Source organism: Schistocerca serialis, chromosome 4 (genome assembly GCF_023864345.2).
Source record: "Schistocerca serialis cubense isolate TAMUIC-IGC-003099 chromosome 4, iqSchSeri2.2, whole genome shotgun sequence".
NCBI lineage: Eukaryota > Metazoa > Arthropoda > Insecta > Orthoptera > Acrididae > Schistocerca > Schistocerca serialis.
In genome coordinates this window covers 678,858,856-678,880,152 of record NC_064641.1, presented here as the reverse complement: position 1 = coordinate 678,880,152, position 21,297 = coordinate 678,858,856, and the positions used below count along the sequence as shown (strand labels likewise).

The window sequence follows — 21,297 nt, the reverse complement described above, 5'->3', positions numbered from 1 at the left end:
AGATGATACCAGTGTCATACTAAATCCCAGTAGAGAGAAAGCTACAAAGAGTTAGTAGATGATTTTTCCATAGAATTATTAAGTGCTTCTCTCAAAATAGACTCTCCCTGAAATCTGAAAAATACTACATTCAATTCTGTACAACAAATAGTCATGCCAGCAATTGATGTAGCACATGAGCAAGTGTCAGTAAGTAGGATAGACTGCTCCAAATTTGTGGGTGTACACATTGATGAATACTTGAACTGGAAGGAGCATATTATTGAGCTTTTCAAACAGTTAAGTTCATCTACTTTGCTCATCGTATAATTGTGAATCTTGGAAAGAAACGTATCAACCTCCTGACATATTTAGCATATTTCCTCTCAGTAATGTCAAACGGAATAATTTTATGGGGTAAAGAAAGTATTGATTAGACGAAAGTGAGCAGTAAGAATCATATGTGGTGTTCACCCACAAATGTCATGTAGGCACCTCTTAAAGGATCTAGACACTATAACTGCGGCATCACAACACGTATTTTTGCTTATGAAGTTTGCCATATATAATCATTGCAATTGGAGAATAACAGTGATGTACATACCTGAAACACTAGACGTGAAATTGACCTTTATTACCCATTGTTAAAGCATTCAATGGCTCAGAGAGGAGTTCAGTGTGCAGCAATACAATTTTTTTATCATTTGTCCAATAAAATAAAATGTCTGACAGGTAGTGAAGCAAGTTGTAAATCTAATTGAAAATCATTTGTCCTAGACAGCTTTTATTCCATTGATGAATTTATACTTAGAAACTGGCTACCAGTAAACACAAATCATGTATACATATCCTGTAAAGTGACATGTTCCACATCATTTCAGTAAATAATTATTCAAATAATCTGTGGAACACGTAACAAAGTGACTATACTACATGATGAAAAATGAGGTGTGGATTAAAGAGGGAGAAATCAGTGTGAAATAGAGGAAGGGAATGATATCAAAGATAACAGTGAGTGTGCAAGTTAATAGAGGAATGAATCACACTAAGGAGAAGTGTGGTGAACAGTTGAGGAGGGAGGAGGGGGACACGTTACGCCACCAAGTGATTTACTTTGATTTTGGCCACAGTTGGGCAGTGGCTACTTCTTTGGGTGGAAATCTGGTTTAAAAGTATTGTATTGTACAATCAAAAACAATTTTCTGATAACAGTGTTTAGGAAGAAATTTGAGAATAATGCTGGGAGAAGTTTATAAAGCAGACAGTGTTAATCAAATTGTGACTCTTTCTTAATCATCATTTTAATACAATTCATGTCTTGTTTTCTCTTAAGACAAATAAGGACAAAATTGAAAGTGAGTATAAGGGTGGATAACTCCTGTGATTAAAGTATATTGTGTTAGGAAGAGAACAACCTGCAGTCAAGTTTCGAAACTCCATTACCAGTAGTATGTTAAATCCCCCAGGCTGTATTTAAAAAAAGCAAAACTCATGTACCATGCTAAAAACAACTAAAATAAAACAAGAAAATCTAAGAATATGGCAAAAACTATTAGGAACATTATAAAACAAGAAACTATCAAAAATAGTCACCCTGGTAAATCAGAGTCCCTGTAACATAGCTCTGGCAGAAACGGTGACACTTTCAAAATCTTTGGCCAATAAATTCGATCATTACTTCCTCACAGTGCCAACAAACACTGCATCTAACCATAAACAACCACATACAGATGCTGTGCACCAATGAGATGCATAGCTGTTGAGGTGGAACAGTCAGCAGACAACCTCTGGGAAACCTGCGACACTCAGTTGTATAAGGATTGAAGTTGTATATGGCTTATGGGCAGAAAGGGTGGACTGCTGATGGGTACTAACACCCAATCCAACAACAGGTCTCATGTAGCCAGTCCTGATTCAAAAGAGTTCCCTCCAAAAGTTTTGTTTATAGTAACAGAATGCATGCTGGAAATTAGAATATGTTTTTAACAGTGGAAAGGAAAGAGTGTATTCAGAAAGGCTTAGACGTTATTGCTGGGTCACGTGGAATTAGCCGAGCAGTCTAAGGCGCTGCAGTCATGGACTGTGCGGCTGGTCCCGGCAGAGGTTCGAGTCCTCCCTCAGGCCTGGGTGTATGTGTTTGTCCTTAGGATAATTTAGGTTAAGTAGTGTGTAAGCTTAGGGACTGATGACTGTAGCAGTTAAGTTCCATAAGATTTCACACACATTTGAACATTTTTTTGGTATTGCTAGCACTTGAAAATCACTTAAGCAATAGTGTAATGGGGACACTATTGGAAGAAACTTCTGGTTCCCAAATAGTTAAGAACTTCCAGAAAGCTCAATGCTTTGGGTAATATACCATGGAAACAAACTACACAGCACCTCGAATTACAACAAAGGTATCGTTACATGCAGGGATGTGGTGTACATTCCTAAGGAGAAACTGAAAGATGAGTGGGCTGCAGACAGGGTAGTCAAAGTGCAAAACATCATGAAGAGGGTGGATGGGGGATCTTGTAAAATCTGACTCCTTGATCCTGATGTTTAAGAGCACAAAATTTCCTGAGCACATTTAGAGAGGTTTCCTTCACCTAAGTGTGTGACCTTCTGTCCCAGGCACATGCACTGTTTCAAATGCCAGCACATTGAGCACATTTTTCTTTGGTGTCAAGGAGAAGCCACTTGTTGCAAATGTGGTATGGCCAACAATGACCGAGTCGCTTGTTCATCTCTTTTGAACTGTGTGAATTACTCTGGGGCTCGCCCTGTCTGTAATTGGGACTCCAGCATATATCTGGAAGAACAGAAGATACAAGAGCCTGAGATTACAACGTACATCCCATATGGTGAGGCTAAAAAGATGTATAAAGCTATGCTGCCCCCAACTTTCACTACCTCCTTTGCTTCAGTTCTTAAACAGCCAGTGCAGAAAGCTGATGGTGCAAACAGCGGTTGCTAGTGTTTGCACTATTACCTGAATTTGTCAGTGCAGTTGTGCTGCTGCAATTATTTTGACACCTGTACTCCTCCCCCCCCCCCCCCCCCCCCCACACACACACACACACACACATCAGAATTTCAGAAAAGGCAATGTTGCAGAGCTCCCTACCCCTCCTAAGATTAAGTCTGGTACACCGTCAAATGCTGCAACAACTACTGTGCGGTTGTGGTTCTGAAGTCTATGTAGGGCATAAAGTCAAAGGCGAAGCATCTGCCACTGACAGAGTAGGCAAGTAAACAGTCCAACAAAGCTGGCATCATCCTCTATAACGTCTTTCTTGATTGCTCTTTAGAGGTGAAGACCTAGATGTTGGACTGGGGCAGTCACCTCTCCCCAAGACAGAGCCTCCACCCATTGCGGGCAAAAAGTTAGAATGAAAGTATTTCCCCTGAGAAACATTAAGGCCAGGTACTTATTCCAAATAGTTGGAAATTCGATTTTTATTGCATTTTTTGAAAGGTGTACTTGTCTAAATGTTGGGACGAAAAGATTTATTAATCCATGCATTACAAAAAGTTTCTGTAGCCTATTGTTCAAAGCAATGTCATGGCCTATGTGGCATGCTCTCAGCCAGAGACGCCCAGCTCAGGTAGAAAACATGTCATTCCGTGAAGCAGTTCACAGAATGGTTTATATTGCAGTATGCAAGCAAGCATATTTGTCGAAAAAGCTGATGAAAAACGTGTGCAGGCTGGCGAATGCAGCATATCCAGCTCAGCCAGATCGGCTTTTCTCACTAAGAAGAACAAGCAAATTGCTCTCCAGGAACAATTCGAGTTAGAGGAAGGGGTGATATACAGTCCTGGAATTGCAGACTAAACGTAAATAATGAAAACACTTTTTTTTGTCAAAACATAATTTTTGGTCCTCCATATTGGATTAGCCATTTTGAATTTTGGAAACCAAACTTCAGATTTGTGTTCAGCAATGTCAAAGGTATATAAGTAGTAGTTTTTTATGCAAATTGAACCAATAATACAAATAAAAGTTTTCCCTAAACTTTAAACAGATTTTTCTCGAGAAACAATTTGTCAGAACTGCATGCAGCATAAAATAAAAGCAGTTCAACCTATTAACTTCTACCTTTGACCTGTGAGAAGTAAACACTTTTCTTAGGAGGTTAGACCTATAGTCATGAAATTTGTTAATATTAACTATTTTTTTGTAAAGCCACAAAGAGATAAACAAACCCTCAAAAATGGACCTCAAAGTTCGACTTAGCACCATATCGTTAAATTTAATGTAGTATTGACTGAAGTTATTCATTCCTGGTTTCAGATAGCTCCAGGGGGGCTACACTGCATGCAGTTTGTGTACTTCAGACTCGCAGGACCTTGTTCACTCCATAACAACATGCACCTTTTTTCTTTTTTTTAATTGAAAATCTAAAGTGAAGTTCAAAATATGATCAATCATAATCCCTGAATAGATCCTTTGTAAGTCTTTTCATTGTCTCAAATAAAAAAATTCCAAACTTCGCCTATTTTTTGCTCGTTTCAATGAGAACCTGGCCTTAATGGTTTCAGAACGTGTGGAGGAACTGAAACTGCTACGTTGTGTTTGCAGGAAATGCATTTCAAAGCATCTGATGCCCCCATTCCACAGGAACATACACTCTATTGCAAGGATGACCTGACGGGGAAAAACTAAGGAAAGGGTCGCTCTGTTTGTCAATAAAGTGCACCACTTCTCTGATCTCCCCTTAGCTACTGATTTGCAAGTGGTTTCAGATGCAGTTCAAGTATGTCAAATGATCACAGTTTGTTCACTGTATTTACCTCCACATGAGGTAGGCTCTAATGGGTCTCGTAGAACAACAGAACAACTCCCCTAACCATTTCTCCTACTGGGAGACTTCAGTGCTCATCATATATTGTGGGATTAGACCTCTACTTGCTGTTGGGGATGGGGTTTGGAGAGCTTCATAGTGTGCCACGAGCTATGCATTCTCAACGGACGCAATTCCACTCATTTCTGAGCTGCTGCTGGGTCATTCTCAGCCATCAACCTCTTTTTATGTTCTTCAGATCTTGCAGACTGTTCAGTAGGAAGTCACTCACAACCTTCATTCCAGTGACCCCTTCCCACACCTTATTGACCTGCTGGATGAAACTCTCCCTGAAAGGACACAACCATGATGGATGATTAGCGGAGCCAGCTGGACACTTTTCAGCCAGCTGGCTGTGGCTGAGTGCTGCGACGGTATGCAGAAATGGGTGGACCTCACCCCACAAGTAATCCTCCATGCTGCTGATGTCTTCATCCCAAAGTTGTCTCATCATTCTTGGAGGCCACCTGTCCTTTAGTGGACTGATGAGTGCCATTCATGTCAGACGCGCAGCTCTATGGCAGTTTAAGAGCTGCTCAGTGGCGGAAAACCTCGCAGCCTTTCAATTAACGAGGGCAAAGGCTTGATGCGTCATTAAGGGGTGCAAGAAAAGGTCATGGCAAGTGTTCCTGGACTCTGTCAACCATTCCGCTTGTTCTAATGTAATATGGGAAACCCTCAGGAGGATTTCTGATGAAGGCAGTCGGTTACCTATAGCAGCATTATCGAATCAAGGATGTCTCCAAGCAACACCTGGAGACATCGCACAGACAATGGCAGAGCATTTTGCACTGACTTCTGCTGCTTCTAGTCAGGATTCAGTATTCTGTCATTACCATATCACTATGGGAAGGGGTGATATGGACTTCAGATCTAACAATTCAGAGACCTACAATTGCTCTTTCTCCATATGGGAGCTGGATTCGACACTGTGTGCAGCTCGTGATACTGCAACCGGTCCTAACCAAATCTGATACAGTGTGCTGTGGAACTTGCAACCAGCATCAAAGTAATTCCTCTTATGATATTTTAATTTGATGTGGCAGTGAGGCAGTTATCCCAACTCATGGAGGGAGGCAATTTTGATACCTCTTCTCAAACTGGAAAAGGACTGAATATGTCCTAGTTGATACCAGAGTGTCATTTAACAAGCTGCATAGGAAATACCTAGGAACGAATGGTTAACCATTGTCTGGTCTGGATGTTAGAGACCAGGCAGCTCCTAAGTTGCTCATGTCGGGTATTAAGGGGATTTCAATCCAGTTTCGACAATCTAACCCTGCCAGAGGCAGCTGTTTACCAGGCTTTCCTGTGTCAACAGCATTGTATGGGTATATTTTTTGACGTCGGTAAGACATACAATATTACTTGGTGACCCAGTATTCTAGGGCAGCTCCACCAGTGGGGCTTGCGTGGGCGTCTCCCCATTTTTATTCAGTGCTTCGTCTCTAAGGGCTTTTTTCGGTGCCAACTTGGTGATTCGCTGCCGAATAGTTTCAAGCAAGAGAATAGAGTTTCTCAGGGCAGTGTTTTAAGTGTTACCCTCTTTGCCATAGCCAAAAGCAGTATCACATCTACAGTAAAGAGTTCTGCACAATGCTCCTTATTTGCGGATGAAGTGACAGTTTCTCTCTCTCTCTCTCTCTCTCTCTCTCTCTCTCTCTCTCTCTCTCTCTCTCTCTGTGTGTCTGTGTCTGTGTCTGTGTCTGTGTGTGTGTGTGTGTGTGTGTGTGTGTGTGTGTGTGTGTGTGTGTGTGTGTTTCCATTTTAATCATTCGTGTCATATTTTTAGTGTACTCGACGTCCGTAAGTGGAACACCATTCTCCTTTTTAAAGACTGTGTGGTTTTTGAGCCTCATTTTTGGCTCCAAACTGTCTTTGTTACCATACCTGAAGGACCTGAAGGCAAGGGCCCACAAGGCCCTGAATTTTTTGAAGTGTCTTAGCCAAAGGACTTGGAGAGCAGATAGGATGTGTCTGTTCCAATTTTATAGGGCTTTCATTCATTCCAGGCTGGACTATGGGTGCACAGTGTACAGGTCAGTGAGGCCTTCATACGTGAAGATCATTGACACTGTGCACCATGAGGGAATCAGGTTGGCCACAATACTTACAGGACCAGCCCCATATCCAGTATTTGTGCTGAGGCTTGGTGAACCACCACTTACCATGCGGCAGCAGCTTTTCATGGTGTGTCAGATGTGTCAGCTTCCCACTACTCTCACTCTCCCACCATACCATACTGTTGCTCATCCATCTATGGAACGCATCTTTATGAATCATCCACAGGCAATGAGACCATTTGGGATTTGTCCGAAGTGTGTGCTGGAGTCCCTTATTGTGGGGCACATACAGGCTCAAATATGGAGTTTTAACCAACTGCCATCCTGTTTACTACAGGGGCCCAGAGTAATTTTAGCTTTACTGCAGTGCAGGAGAGATTGCACTCCTGTTTCTGTTTTTACTGTGATTTTCCTGACATTTAAAATGAGCACCACAACTATGTAGCTGTCTTCACGGATGGATATAAACAGGGAGACCCTGTTGGTTGCTCTATTGTTTTCCCAGATTGTGTCTTCAAGATCCAACTGCCTCAAGACTTTACTGTCTTCAATGCAGAATTATACGGGATGTTGTAGGCACTGGAGCAGATGATACATTCTTCGAGTGCTAAATTCCTTGTCCCAATTCTCTGAGTACCCTTCAGCTGGCCACTGTGGCCAAGTGGTTCTAGGTGCTTCAGTCTGGAACTGCGTGACTGCTATGGTCGCAGGTTCAAATCTTGCCTCAGGCATGGATGTGTGTGATGTCCTTAGGTTAGTTAGGTTTAAGTAGTTCTAAGTCTAGGGGACTGATGACCTCAGATGTTAAGTCCCATAGTGCTCAGAGCCATTTGAACCATTTGAAGTACTCTTCACTCTCAAGAACACTTATACCCAGCAGATAAAGTAGTCCATAGTATCCAGGACACCCTCCTCCAACTTCAACGGCTGAGGAAGGAGGTTTCTTTCTGCTGGGTACCAGGGCTTGTGGGTATTGTTAGGAATGAAAGGGCAGATGTAGCAGCTAAGGAGGAGTGTTGTGATACTCAGTTATTTCAGATTTCCATCCACCTGCATCCTCTCATCTCGCTTTTAAGATGTAGTCTCATGTCGATGGGAGGATCAGTGGCTGGAAGCGCCAGACAATAAGCTCCATCTAGTAAAGCCCACAACAGGGCCATGGCATACCACCTCCTAGCCACACTGACGGGAAGCACCCCTCCTTATATGTCCATGCATAGGCCACTGCCATATGACACATGGCTTCTTGCTCAGGTGAGAGGTCTCTCCAATGTGTGATGCTGGTGGTGTGTAGATTACTGTATACCACTTTTATTAAGAGTGATTTTATTTTCCGAACAGAGGGCAGCAGCAGATTTTCTGACAGGTCTGTGCTCTATTTTAAGTAACATTCAAACAAATGTGGCGAGTGTTTTAAGGTTCTATGATTTGTCCAACTTGTTTCCTAAAATTTTAGGGCAATGTTGTTATTTTGTTAACAGGGTGACTGGCTCACCAAGTTTTTTTGTAAGTGCTATCCAAGTTTTTTTGTAAGTGTTCAACCAGCTTTTCTTTCTGCTATTCTGTGGTTTTACTTCTGTTTTAATCCCATGTGTAGCACCTTTCATCATTTCTCCATTGTCTTAAGGAGTTTGAGATAGAGTGATTGTACAGATCAATGCAAGAGATGTGGGGGTGATTGAATGATTGTCATTTTCCTATTTTTGTCATTTTCCCCACATTCGTTTCATTTAATATGTGGAAGGGGGCTAATAACCTGTAAGCTCCAAACACACACATATTTCTTCCAGTCTTTTTAAAAAGTGTTTGATAAAGTTGCTAATTGTAAGATACTGACTCATTTAAAGGAGTAGAACTTGTTAACTACCTTCAAGTTGGAGTTTGTAAAGGAATATTCATAGAGAAAGCAATACAGTACATTACAAACAAGAAAAATCCACCTTTGGGAATATTTTGTGACCTAGCCAATGTCTTTGCTTGTGTGGATTGCAAAATTTTACTTACATCTACATACATATTCTGCAAGCCACCGTATGGTGCATGGCAGAGGATACTCCTACCACTACTTGTCATTTCCTTTCTTGTTCCATTCGCAAATAGAGTGAGGGAAAAACACTTGTCTATACGCCTCTACACGAGCCCTAATTTCTTTTTATCTTACGTATGTGCTCCTTATACGAAAGACACACTGGTGGTAGTAGGATTGTTATGAAGTCAACTTAAAATGCCAGTTTCTCTAAATTTTTTCAATAGTATTTCTCTAAAAACACACCATCTTCCCTCCAGAGATACCTATTTGAGTTCATGAAGCAGTTTTGTAATACTTGCATACTTCTGGTAACAAATCTAGCAGTCTGCCTCTGAACTACTTTGATGTCTTCCTTTAATACAATCTGTTGGAGATCCCAAACACTCAAGGAGCACTCAAGAATAGGTTTCACTAGTGTTCTACACAAGGTCTCCTTCACAGATGAACTACAGTTTACTAGTACTCTACCAATAAACCAAAGCTGACTACTTGTCTTCCATTCTACTGTCTTTAAGTGCTCGTTCCATTTCATATCATTTTGCATTGTTACGCCCAGATATTTAATTGAGGTGACTGTTAAAGAGCACCCTACTAGCGCTATATTCGAACATAACAGGAATGTTTTCCATTCTCATGACATTCTTCTATGTTTAGAGCAAGCTGCCATTCATCACACCAACTAGAAATTTTGTCTAAGCCATCTTATATCCTCCTACAGTCACTCAGTGATGACACCCTTGCGTACACCGCAGTGTCATCAGCAAACAACCACAGATCACTGCTCATCCAGTCCATCAGATCATTTATGTATATAGAGAATAAGAGCAGTCCTGCCACAGTTTACAGGGGCACTCCTGATGCTACCCTCGTCTCTGATGAACAGTTGCTCTCGAGGACAATGTACTTGGTTCTATTAACAAGTCTTCAAGCCGCCCTCATATCTGGGAACCTATTCCGTATGCTCTTACCTTTGTTAACAGTCTGCAGTCGGGCACCATGTCAAATGCTTTAAGGAAATCTATGAATATGAAATCTGCCATGGCTCTCAGGATATTGTGCAAGAAAGGGCAGGCTGAGTTTCACAGGATAGTAAACCAAAATGTTATAGCATTAATGGCATTCCTCTTGCATTGATGGAGTCTTACTTTCAAAACAGGAAGCAAAGAGTCTTGTTATGTAACGGGGAGTGCCACAAAGTATTGGGCCCGCCCTTGTTATTTACCTACACAAATGATCTTCCAATTACATTAAAAAGTGATTTGCAGCTAACATTTAATCTAACCTGACAAAGACTCATCCTATGCAGCTTCAAATGAGCAGAATGGCCTATTAGCACATTAATTATACATTAATGGTGACACACTAAATGAAACACACCGTGTAAACTTTCTTGGGCTCCTTTTGGATATCAAGTTAAAATGTAGTCTACTCACATGGATCAACTAAACAACACAATCATTTCAGTATGTTATGCTCGTAGAAGCATCTCTCATTATGCATCTCTCACGTAAGACAAGAGTGCTGGCTTATGTATTTTCACTCCCTGTTTTCTTATGAAAGTATCTTCTGTGGCAATGTGCCTAAAGTAAGTAAAAAAAGCAGATATCTGTACATCTTGCGGAAGCCTTTTTATAGATCTCGGAATTCTTACCCTCATATTCCAGTATGTTTACTCCCTAGTGGTTTTTTTTTGCTGGTAATAGAAATTAGTTTCAGCTGATTTGTGATTTAACTAGTAATAATCCAAGACACAAAAAGAATTTTCATGTAGACTTTGCCTTCTTGTTGAATGGAATTATGTACACTTGGCATCACAATAATTGGCCACCCCTCAAATTCTAAATCCAGCCATTTGCACTAACTAGCAACATTGTAGGATGGGGAAGTGTTTGGAGGAAGTGTTGACCTCTGCTCGAGCTGAGGTGAATGGGGTTCAGCACATCTTGTGACCGTTTCTGCTCTCATGTTGGTAAGAATAAAATTGTTTCTTATTGTAATTTGATTTTCCACACAAAGTAAATTTGATAAACCAAGTGAACACCACGCAATTACACAACACCCATAGATTGAAGTTGTAGCATTTGTCTTGCAGTTATGAATTGCATTTTGCATACTTGATTTACAAACGTTGGTTAAACATTATAAAATAGAGTTGCAGATGGGAAAATGTCTAGCATTTGTGACATATTGTTCACTTTTTGTTTAATAGAGGGGTGAAGACAGCTTGTATCATCCGTGAGGCAAGTGCTACCTGAAAAATCATGGCAGGAAAGGATTTTCTTGTTTCAAGATAGATTGTTCTGGATTGTATAATTTTCCACATTCAAGAAGTCTCAGTTTTTGTTTGAATATCATCAGTTTGCTCCTTGAGCATTCCTATGCAGTATTGTTACTCTTGAAGAGTTATGATGTCTTTACATTAGCTTCTTAAGAAGAAATTAATCGCTGAGCCTTAAGAAGATACAGCTCCTCAATCAAAGGGAAGTGTGAACATACAATATTTTGCATCTGGTGGCACAAAAAGGGTGTTGTGCACTACGAACTCCTCTCCAGGAGTGCATCCGTCACAGCTGGCATTTGTTGCTAATAATGCTAAACAAGCAAAATTATGATGTTCAAACAAAAATGCAGTAATATAATCACCTCTCTGAGTTTTGTGCCTGCAGTGCTCCTATACCCAAACTCCTGAACCTTGCATATTGAGTGCAAACGTCGTAGGTTAAACAGTTGCAGTTAATCACATACATCTGTTATTGAGAATTCTTGAATGTGGAAAATCATTCATACCAAAACAATGTATTGAAACAGGAAAATCCTTTTCTGTCATGGTTTGTCCAATAAAACACTTGCCCCACATGGCACAAATGTTTCAAGCTGCATCTGCTGCCTTCACCCATCTGTTAAACCTAAAGTGAACAATATATCGCAAATGTTAGACCTTTATCTTCTTACGATACTATTTTATAATGCTCGAACAATGTTTGTGACAGTCAAGTATGCAAAATCCATTTCATAACTGTGATACAGATACTAGAATTTCAAATAAGAAAATGACAGTTGATAAAAAGACCCATAGTAAGCTACATATGTTGTGTAATTACTCGCTGTTCACTGGGTTTATAAAAGTTGCTTTGTGCAGAAAATCAAACTACAATAAGAAAAAAAATTATATTTGTTAGTTAACAGCAGAAATGTGCCCAAGATGCACTGCATGTTCTCCTGGTCGAGCAGCAAGCGTCAAGTATATGATGATGGGTGGCCAGTTGCTGGTGGCAGCTGTAGTACAAGGAAGCACTCTAGCATAAATTGTTTCGAGCTCGACATGGCCATAAGCTGTTTCATGGAAGGTGTTGGTATAACTGGTGGGTTGGAAAGTGAAGCAAATTATCTTTGAGTTTCCATCAGACTGGTACCTTTAGTAGACCACTGAAATGCAATTGGAAAAAAAAGGAAAAAAAAGAAGAAAGAAGAAGAAAATGAGGGAACTCGAACTCACAAATATACATCTACAATGCATGACGTTTACTACTATACCATGAGTAAATACACTTGGACTGTGAAAAAATTGGGACTTTGTACGAGCACTGATGACCACTTAGTTGAGTGCCCCAAAACAAATCATCATCATCATCATCATGAGCAGATACTGGACTATAACAGCTTGAGGAGGAGACAATACTTCCTCGCATTATACAGTTTTGTGACGTCATGCAGGTGGCCAAACTTAGAATTTTGAAGAGCTGTCTATTTTTGTGCTGTCATATGTACTTTGCTAGGGAGATATTCAACAAACTCTCATCCAACATGAAACAAGAAATTGGGAATCCCAAACAATTAAAAAAAAATTAAATACATATCTCTCTGGCCACTCTTTTTACGGATTATCTGAATATCCAAATTTAGGAAAATTCTCTCAAGAAAATTATAAAGTTACGATACAAATTTCTGCCCAGTGCTTACATTCAGGAGAAATGTCAGCAGTGCTGATAGACACATATAGAAGTAATTACACTGTTACTGCTTTCAGAATGGATAGCCCTTTCCTCAGGGAGGAGAGGTGTATTGCTTAGGGAAGGTTAAAAGGGAAGGGCAAGTCAATCAGGCCCCAGGGTGAGAAGGACCCACTTCACTACAGGTGGATCCATCTCATCATGGGATAAAAATAATGATAACTGAGACAAAATGTGTGCAAGAAAGAATGGCTTGTTGCATACACTGAATACTGAGAGGAAGAGTTACAGAAGTCATATGGCATGTTTGTTGTCAACATCTGTATATCTGATATTTTTCTTGCTCCATCTACAACAGCTTTGTGTCCAAAAGTTGATGTTTTTCCACATCTTTTATGTTTTACTCTTTCTGCTCCTATGTGAGTAGAATTTTTACCTATTCTATTATATTTTGTATGCTGCTTGAATTTTATCTCTTCAAACCCGTTTCGTCTTTATTGAAGATGGCAGTCTAACAAGTATTGGTCATGATCAAGGATAACATCAGATAACAAAATATTTTGAAGTCCATTTATCCCAGATGTTAGTGTAATATGTGAACATAAACTTATTATGCCATTCGGCTGTAATTCCTGATAATTAGTGTACATACTGACACAAAGTGAGTGCCCTTATGGCAGTTAGTTCTGTGCCTCCACACATCCACTCTTATGACACAATATTTTAATTTTTGTAATTTTTACACAGAGAGGAACATTCTCAAATTTCAATAAATGAATAAATGTGGATCAAACTTTGCGAGGGGGGGGGGGGGGGGTGTTAGAGGCAACAAAATAGTGCAATCTGTAATGTTTTTGTTTGTATCCAGTTTCACTTTTAAAGGGTAAAACACCCTGAGAGATAATTTGGAATTTTAGGTTTAGAGGGAATAGCTTCAAAATGATCATATGTAAAAAATGTCTTTCATATAAAACTTCAAATGTAATTAATGTTCTTGAAAACCATAATCAACTTTTTTAATAATTTGAAATTTTGCAAAATACTCTGTCAATCAATTTTGAAAAATGAAAACTTTTGTTACAACATAAATGAAAGAAACTTTCAAGACACATACATCCCAATGTACTGAAGCTGAAACCTGAAAAAAACCATTTTTGGAAAAAAGTTGTATACAATGTGCTGTCAGTGTTTTCAGCGTACCTAATGAAATTATCTAAACATTTATTACTATTCTAATTATTTTTTTTTTCTTGTGTTGTTGTGGTCTTCAGTGCGAAGACTGGTTTGATGCAGCTCTCCATGCGTCTCTATCTTGTATCAACCTCTTCATCTCTGAATAACTGTTGCAACAGACATTCTTCTGAATCTGCTTACTGTATTCATCTCTTGTGTTACCCCACACACTTCCCTCCCATACTAAATTGGAGATCCCTTGATGTTTCAGAATGTGTCCTATCAATCGATTCCTTCTTTTGGTCAAGTTAGCCACATATTTCTTGTCTCCCCAATTCTATCCAGTACCTCCTGATTAGCTACATGATCTACTCAACTAATCTTTGACATTCTTCTGTAGCACCACATTTCAAAAGCTTCTGTTCTCTTTCTGTCTAAACTGTTTGTTGTCCATGTTTCGCTTCCATATTTGGCAACTTTCAGAGAAGACTTCCTAACATGTAATCTATATTCGATGTTAACAAATTTGTCTTCTTCTGAAATGCTGTTCTTGCCATTTCCAGTCTATTTTTTATATCCTCTCGGCTTCGACCATCATCAGTTATTTTGTTGCCCCAATAGCAAAACTCATCTACTACTTTAAATGCCTTGTTTCCTAATCTAATTCCCTCAGTGTCACCTGATATAATTCGACTACATTCCATTATCCTTGTTTTGCTTTTGTTGATGTTCATCTTATATCCTCCTTTCAAGACAATGTCTAGTCCATTCAACTGCTCTTCTAAGTCCTTTGCTGTCTCTGACAGAATTACAACATTATGTCGGGGATAGGCTACAACCCTATCTCACTCCCTTCTCAACCACTGCTTCCCTTTCATGCCTCTCGACTCATTACTCCCATCTGGTTTCTGTACAAGTTGTAGATAGCCTTTCACTCCCTATTTTTTACCCCTGCCACCTTCAGAATTTCAAAGAGAGTATTCAAGTCAACATTGTCAAAAGTTTTCCCCAAGTCTACAAATGCTATAAATGTAGGTTTGTCTTTTCTAAACCTGTCTTCTAAGATAAGTGCGAGGGTCATTATTGCCTTGTGTGTTCCTACATTTCTCCTGAATCCAAACTGATCTTCCCCGAGGTTGTTTTCTACCAGTTTTTCCATTCTTCTGTAAAGAATTTGTGTCAGTATTTTGCAGCCATTATTTATTAAGCTGATAGATCAATAATTTTTACACTTGTCAGCAACTGCTTTTTTTGGAATTGCAATAATTACATTCTTCTTGAAGTCTGAGCATATTTCACCTGTCTCATACACCTTGTTCACCAGACAGAACAGTTTTGTCATGGCTGGCTGTGCCAAAGCTAGCAGTAGTTCTGATGGAACGTTATCTACTCTTGAGGCCTTGATTAGAAGTAGGTCTTTCAGTGCTCTGTCAAATTATTTTCGCAATATCGTATCTCCCATCTCATCTTCATCTACATCCACTTCCTTTTCTACAATATTGCCTTCAAGTTTATCTCACTTGTATAGACCCTCTGCTCACCTTTTACCTTTCCCTTCTTTGCTTAGGACTGGTTTCCCAACTGAGCTCTTGATATTCATACAGCTACTCCTCTTTTCCCTAAAGGCCTCTTTAATTTTCCTCAAGGTGGTATCTGTCTTCCCCCTAATGAAGTATGTTTCTAAATCCTTACATTTGTCCTCCACCCATTTGTGCTAAGCCAGTTTGCAGTTCCCGTCAGGCTCATTTTTTAAATGTTTGTATTCCCTTTAGCCTCCTTCATTTGCTGCATTTTTATATTTTCTCCTTTCATCAATTAAATTCAATATCTATTGTATCAGCCAAGGATTCCTACTAGGTCTTATCTTTTTACCTATTTGATCCTCTGCTGCCTTCACCATTTCATCTCTTAAAGCTACCCATTCATTTCCTACTGTATTCCTTTCCCCTGTTCTAGTCAACCATTGTCTAATGCTCCCTCTGAAAATCTCCACAACCTCTGGTTTTTTCCTCTTATCCAGTTCCCATATCTTTAATTTTCTACTTTTTTTCCAGTTTCTTCAATTTTAATCTACAGTTCATGACCATAGATTGTGGTCAGAATCCACATCTGCCCCTGAAATGTTCTTCAGTTTAAAAACTGGTTTCTAAACTTCTGTTTTACAATTATATAATCAATCTGGAACCTTCCGATGTCTCCAGGTCTCTCCCATGTATACAACCTACTCTTATGATTCTTAAACCAAGTTTTAGCAATGATTAAATTATGCTCTGTGCAAAACCCTATCAGGCAGCTTCCCTTTTCATTCTGTCCCCCCCCCCCCCCCCCCCCACCCCCACCCCTACCCCCCTCCAGTCCATACTCACCTAATATTTTTCCTTCCTCTTTTCCTACTATCAAATCCGAGTTCCCCATCACTATTAAATTTTCGTCTCCCTTAACCGATTAAGGGATTTAACATTCCACACTCCGATTCCTAGAATGCCAGTTTTATGTCTCCTGATGATGACATCCTCCTGAGTAGTACCTGCACAGAGGTCCAAATGGGGATTATTTTACCTCCAGAATATGTTACTCAAGTGAAGGCCATCATCATTTAGCCATATAGTTAAGCTGCTAGCCATTGGTAAAAATTATGGCTGGAGTTTCCCTTTGCTTCCAGCTGCTTGCAGTACCACACAGCAAGGCTGTTTTGGTGATGTTACAAGGCCAGATCAGTCAGTCATCCCCTGCAAATACTGAAAAGGTTGCTGCCCCTCTTCAGGAACCAAATATTTGTCTGGCCTCCAACAGATACCCCTTCATTGTGGTTGCACTTATGGTATGGCTATCTGTATTGCTGAGGCGCACAAGCCACCCCACCAATGGCAAGGTCCATGATTCATGGGGGGATTAGACCTGTTTATTTCTACAATGGTTTACATCAGTTTACAGCTTGAACATATAGCTATTTTTCAACATAATAACCATTTCTGTCGATGCATTTTTGTAGACACTGTGGCAGTTTTTGTATACCCATATCATACCAGCTCGCCGCCATGCTGTTCAGAAAGTTATGAACCTCTTCTTTCACCTCGTCATCGGAGCTGAGTCGTTGGGACCACAATTAACGCTGACAGGTACTGTCAGACTCTGAAAAAACTCTCCTGCAACAGTTTCAGTGGAACATAATCACCTACCCACCCTGTAGTCCTGCCTTGGTGCTCAGTGACTATCACCTGTTCCCTAGGTTAAAAGAACATTTGGCCAGAAAGCGATTCAGCTCTGATGACGAGGTGAAAGAAGAGGTTCATAACTTTCTGAACAGCATGGAGGTAAGCTGGTATGACATGGGCATAGAAAAACTGCCACAACATGTACAAAAATGCATCGACAGAAATGGTTATTATGCTGAAAAATAGCTAAATGTTCAAGCTGTAAACTGATGTAAACCATTGTAGAAATAAATAGGTCTATGTACTTACAAAAAAATAGGAGACCTTACTTTTGGGATTACCCTCATACATTCATGGTTTTCTTGTTTTTTGGTTTACCGTTCCACATACCTGCATGTTGTTAGTTGAAAATAATAAGTAACTCAATATTACAATAGAAAATAATTACAATAATGATAATCTGTGAAGAAATGCTTAAAATGGAACTTTTTTTTTTTACGTCATGCACATATAATATACACTACGGAGAAGATAATATAAAATGAAATTCAGCGGGAGTTCTAATTGTCACTGGTGATCTTCTAAATATCCTGTTTTGTATCATGCATATTTCAGTACATTGGTGAGCCTTGGCAAGGGGAATTGGTTATGCACTAAAGACGACAGCTTGATTATATTGTTTCTCAAGTGGAGACTGACATATAATGATTCAGCAAAACTAGGTCTGAAAGTCTTCTTGCAAAGTTCTTCCAACACTGAAAGCTGTGTGTATGTTCCACGGCTGTACCTGTGCTTTCAATCCTTTGGGATCACCAGGCGAACATGTTGCTTGTCCTCAGATATGTTGCTCTAAATGGTTCTTTCACATTGACCACCTCAAGAATCTAACAATAATATGGATATTTCTCCCTCACTGGGAAAAAAAACATCTTTCAAATATCTTTCGACTGCTCAGATGTTTGTTTACTGTTACAAGTACATTTGGGGCTTCAAAATGAGATTCTTGATCCAAATCCACCATTCGTTTCTCTTAAAACTATTAAAAGGCAGGTGCTCAGTATGGAAAAAAAGGATGGTGAGCATTTTACCCAATAATAAGAGGCATCCGGTGATCTCAGAGGGCTCGATGGGACAGGCAGAGACATGGAACATATACATGTTTACAGCTTTTAATGTTGGAAGAACTTTTCGAGAATATTTTCAGATCTAGTTCTGTTGAGTGATTATGATGTCAATCTCCACTTGGGACATGATAAAATTAAGCTGCAGTCAATAATACATAATCAATTCTTTGCCAAGACATACCAATGCACTGAAATATGCGTGATACAAGTTAGGATATTAAGAGAATCACCTATGAGATTTTGAAATCCTGCTGAATTTTCTTTATGTATTGTCTTCTCCACTGTGTATATTGTGTGAAGATATTTCAGTCATTTTATGTGTATTGTGTAAAAAAAAGTTATGTTGTTAAATATTTGCTTACAGATCTGTGTAATTATATTCTTTCATAATAATGAACTAGCTATTATTTTCAATTGCAAAATACATGTATGTGAAATGGCAAAAAATCATGAATGTAAAATGTAGAATAACAATTAAACATAAATCTGGTATAAGTAAAATAAATAGAATAGTAGTGAATGATTAGATGTTGAAAGTACTCTCATAGCTGATTGTGTACAGCTTATTTTCCAAAAAGGCATTTCTGGATCCAGTTTTATTACATAGGGATGTATGTGGCTTCAAAGCTTCTTTAATTTCTGTTGTAACAAAAGTTTTCATTTTTCAAAATTAATTAATGGTGGTGGGGTATTTTGCAAAATTTCAAATTATTAGAAAAGTTGATTAAACAGGTTTCGAGAACTTTAATTACATATCAACTTGTATATGAAAAACCTTGGTTATGTATCACTGTTTCAAAGAAATTCCCTGTAAACCTAAAATGCCAAATTACTTTTCAGGGTGTGTTTCAGTCCATAAAAGTGAAACTGAACACAAAAAAAAGACATGTTGAACTATTTTGCCACCTATAGACACAGCCAAGTTTTATCAAGATCATTTACTGACCCTTGGGAATGTTCCCTTGTCAGGGAGTAAGTGCAAAACAACCAATCAAAAAGTGTATTGTTCGATCCTCAGTTGGTCTTAGGATTTTTTTGTCATTTATTCCTTTTTTCAACTCTGGGAATAATCTGTTAATGTGAAACATGACAAGTTGCACCTTGGTTCAGAGTGCGCGTTAAACTGTAGGTGCCCTTATTCACTCATTCAGCAGGTAACAAAGACCACATGTAAGATGATTATGTTCTTAGCACACAACTCAATTTCCATATTACACTTTATATGTAAAAATAATTCTTATGATGTGTACATGCAGACTTAAGCAACAAATGAAAATCTGTGCCAAGGCTGTGATTTGAATCCGGGTCCCCTACTCAGAAGGCACATACACTAACCATTACGCCACCCTGACACAATGGCTTTGCACAACTGCATGAACTATGCTAGCTTGCCTTCTTCCACCATTCAAATTCCCAGTCGCACCTCAGCCTAGCTGGTATTCCCCTTAAAGTCTAACAAAACTGCAGCAGGGGAGGAGGCAAGACATCCTAGGGTAATCTGTGCAGTTGTGCAAAGGTCTCTGTGCCAGGGTGGCATAGTGGTTAGTGCACCTGCCTAGTGAGTAGAAGACCTGGGTTCAAATCCTGGCCTTAGTACAAACTTTTATTCATAGCTTCAGTTTGCTTATATACATCATAAATGTGTGAGACTTGAAAAGGTCTCTGGAATCGCGTTGTTTCATTTGATTAAAATAATTCTTCTTCACTATCATTCTTAATTGTACAATAAGTCCACCCTTTTGTATGTAACAAATTTACTGTTACAAACAATAAGAAAACAATTCATTATGCCAATATTAACAGCTGATTGTAGGTTTAAGTTTCATTACAGGAAACATTCTGAAAAAAGCAGTCAGTGGTATTCCTATGCTTTCACAGTTATGTTTAACGTGACTTCTTAATAGCATATTTTAAGGTTTTTAACTGGGTTTACAATTCTGTTTTGTCCACAGTTTTGTTCACCTTTAGACCCCAAGTACTGGTCAAAATGTGCTCATTGCCTAGATAACGTGGTTTCAAGATTGACAGAGAGCATATGTAAGACCACTATTCAGAGGACCTGAAGGAAGTAACTAGGTCAGTTGTTGAAATATTGGGTGCAAAATGGATTTGCTAACTTATCTAGAAACCAGAAATATACCATCAGAGAAATTGCTGAACTCACAGTGGTGACAAGGTAGCATAGGACTTTAGCTTGAAATGTATTTTTGTTTAAACCTGTTCATAGCTCTGCAAAGGGACTCTTCCACATGTGCCCACATCAGTGTTATTATACAGGTATTAACCTAATGTTAGAAGATAAATGGGAGCCGTTTCATATAACTGAGGGAGCAACAACTTTTTTTTTTCCAGAATAGCAACTTTCCTGTAGATTTACACATATTAAATTTATCCTAAATAATCACAAATACAGTGTGGTTCTTTAATGACAGTTGATTATTAATGGAGCTTGTAACAGATGCTTGTCTTTGTTAATGTGTACTTCAGCATTTCTGAATAAATGTCATTTCAGCCTACTAAACAGTCTACAGTGTATGCAAAATGGTGTATTGGTTGTGTCCATTGTGGAACCTGAAAACTCTTGAGATATACACTGCTAATTGCTGTAAAATCTAAAGAAAAATATAATTGTACATTCACAAAATACATAAAGAAGTGTCAGATGACTACAATATCATTGAACCACAGATGGAATTAATCAACTCAGACAAATACCTGGTGTGACAATTTGTGGTGATATGAAGAGGAATGATCACACAAGTTCAATTGTGAGTAAAGTAGTTGGCCATTCCAAATGGAACTAACTGAAGGTATTGAATATGTTGAGAAAAGGCAGCACAGAAGGTCATAAGTTTGTTTGATTCATTGGAAAGCGAAAACCTGAATTGGCAGATGCTTGAAGATAAGATACTACTTATCTCATGAAACTTTACTTTCAAAGTTTCAAGAACCAGTATTAACTGAAGAATCTAGGAATATACCACAGTCCCCTATA

General features: G+C 39.0%; 1 protein-coding gene across 5 annotated transcripts in view; it reads left to right on the top strand.

Moving 5' to 3' along the window:
- The window catches only part of LOC126473163 (alpha/beta-tubulin-N-acetyltransferase 9), a 77,208-nt gene that overhangs the window by 6,180 nt on the left and 49,731 nt on the right, over positions 1-21,297 (top strand). The window contains exon 2 of one of the 5 annotated variants that reach the window (XM_050100034.1): positions 20,255-20,378. The exons of 3 other annotated variants lie outside the window; for them this stretch is intronic. Coding sequence is in view for 1 of the 2 variants with exons in the window: in XM_050100032.1 (XP_049955989.1) it covers positions 21,051-21,070 (20 nt within the window). In the remaining variant the exon portion in view is untranslated. Of the gene's footprint in view, positions 1-20,254; positions 20,379-20,913; positions 21,071-21,297 lie in introns of those variants that run through there. One more of the 5 variants, XM_050100032.1, reaches the window with a different exon arrangement.